Here is a 1,870-nt window from a genome sequence, read left to right as displayed (position 1 = left end):
TCAAATTATTAAAAACAATATTTATCATATTATTTTGATATAATAATTGTCAATCATATAAGCCATAACTTGCATTGAACAAACACAACAAAGCGATGCAAATTTAGGTAATTACTTTGGAATTTTTATTTTATTTATTTTATTTACTAATTTCAACATTTCTATATTTAAAGATAGTCTCATTTTCTTAAAGATATAGGCTTACATATTTACCATTAATTTATATTTTTCTTTTTTTAAAATTTTCGATTTCTCCTCTAATTTATGTCAAGGAAAATTGAGGGAATGAACTTCAACCATTATAATAGGTGTAGAACTAACTATATGCTAAAATTAAATTGTATGGACAATTACCATGCACAATACATGCCTAGAAAACACTATTAAATTTGCACTAATTCCAATTCCCTAACACACAAACCCCTTACCTTCTGTCACTTATTGTATCACTTTCGTCCAAGAGCAGAGAAGAGGAGAGACTATGGGAATCAACCATTTCATCCTTACGCTTATCTCCCTCACTTGTCTCTTCTCCTTCTCAACCTCTACCGATGCACCTCCACCCCTTTCTGATGCTTCTGGCTCCGCTTCTTTGAAACTTTATGATATGATTGAGATCATGTCAGAATCACCATCTCCATTTGCATTCGATGGTACAATATTGGAAAGTATTGAGGATGTGTTAAGCATACTACCTGGAGGTGTTGACCCTGCCCTTCAGGAAATTTGTGGGAACACTGACCACCCCATCGAATGTATAAAAGCAACTATGCCATTCCTAGATGAGAAAGCTCCTATTAAGCCTCTTTCTGTCCTTAAAGCTGGGGTTGAAGCAATGGATAACCAGACCAAAAATGCATTGGCTGAGGTTACAAAGCTCTCAATGAACCCTACTACCCTTAAAAATGTTGTTCCCATCCTTCAAACATGCATCGATGTCTACAATAATATTCTTAACAATGACCAAAAATCCCTTGAAGCCATCACTAATCATAACCTTGTCAAGTTGAGCACAGAGTTAGGCGCTAATGTGGAAAACGTACTCGGTTGTGAAAATGCATTCAAACAAGCTAAGCTTGAATCACCGATGAAAGAGATGGATGCAAAGCTTGCAAAGATCATTAGCAACACCTTGACCATTGGTGTCGACATGGTCCACTTTTAAAAGAGCAACTTATTAATAGTTTGGTATTAGGCCAATAAACAAAAATGCTATGTCAACATTCTTCTAATGATTTAACGGAAGAACGATAAAAGAAATCAAATGTTGAAAATATTAATGATGAAATTGAAAATTTGTCTTTACTTGGTGATCAAAATAAAATATTCCAATAATTAAATTACAGTTTTATAATTTACCTTATATAAATATTGATACTAAAATTATAACAGTTGTTATAATATATATGTAATCAAATTTAACCCATTATTGACAAAAAACCATAATTAAGTTTAAAACATAATTGGTTAACTTTATTAAATTTTGAGAAACTCTCTAATTTTATTTTAAGAAGATACTATAGTAAATTAAAACAAATGAAATAAATCTAACTGCCTAAAAATAGTTGAAAGAATTAATTTAAAATTACTAATAATATTAAAAATGTAAATATTATAATTGTTGATTTTTTTTCAATCAATCAACTTTGTCATCATTTCCAATCAACAAGGATGTATGTTTGTCAAGTTGTTTAACTTGTAATGCAACAATAAATTAACTTTTTTTATCATATCAAATTGTTATTTTATGATTTTTATATATAATTAATTATTTCAAAATAAATGAAGTTGAACATAACACGTTTAAAGAACAATATCAAAAGAAAACCGATTAAAATTTTGACTAAGATAAATCTACCTATCAATTAAT

At 29.5% G+C, this 1,870-nt stretch overlaps 1 protein-coding gene across 1 annotated transcript; it reads left to right on the top strand.

The window, feature by feature from the left end:
• Window positions 1-397: 397 nt before the first annotated feature.
• LOC108472369 (uncharacterized) lies at window positions 398-1,324 on the top strand. The gene has a single exon (XM_017773851.2). The coding sequence runs from the start codon at window positions 482-484 to the stop codon at window positions 1,163-1,165; it is 684 nt and encodes a 227-aa protein (XP_017629340.1). The 5' UTR covers window positions 398-481; the 3' UTR covers window positions 1,166-1,324.
• The last annotated feature ends 546 nt before the right edge of the window (window positions 1,325-1,870 follow it).

This window comes from Gossypium arboreum, chromosome 11 (genome assembly GCF_025698485.1).
Source record: "Gossypium arboreum isolate Shixiya-1 chromosome 11, ASM2569848v2, whole genome shotgun sequence".
Classification (NCBI taxonomy): domain Eukaryota; kingdom Viridiplantae; phylum Streptophyta; class Magnoliopsida; order Malvales; family Malvaceae; genus Gossypium; species Gossypium arboreum.
Note: the sequence above shows the minus strand (reverse complement) of the source record. Positions and strands in the feature narration are given on the sequence as shown.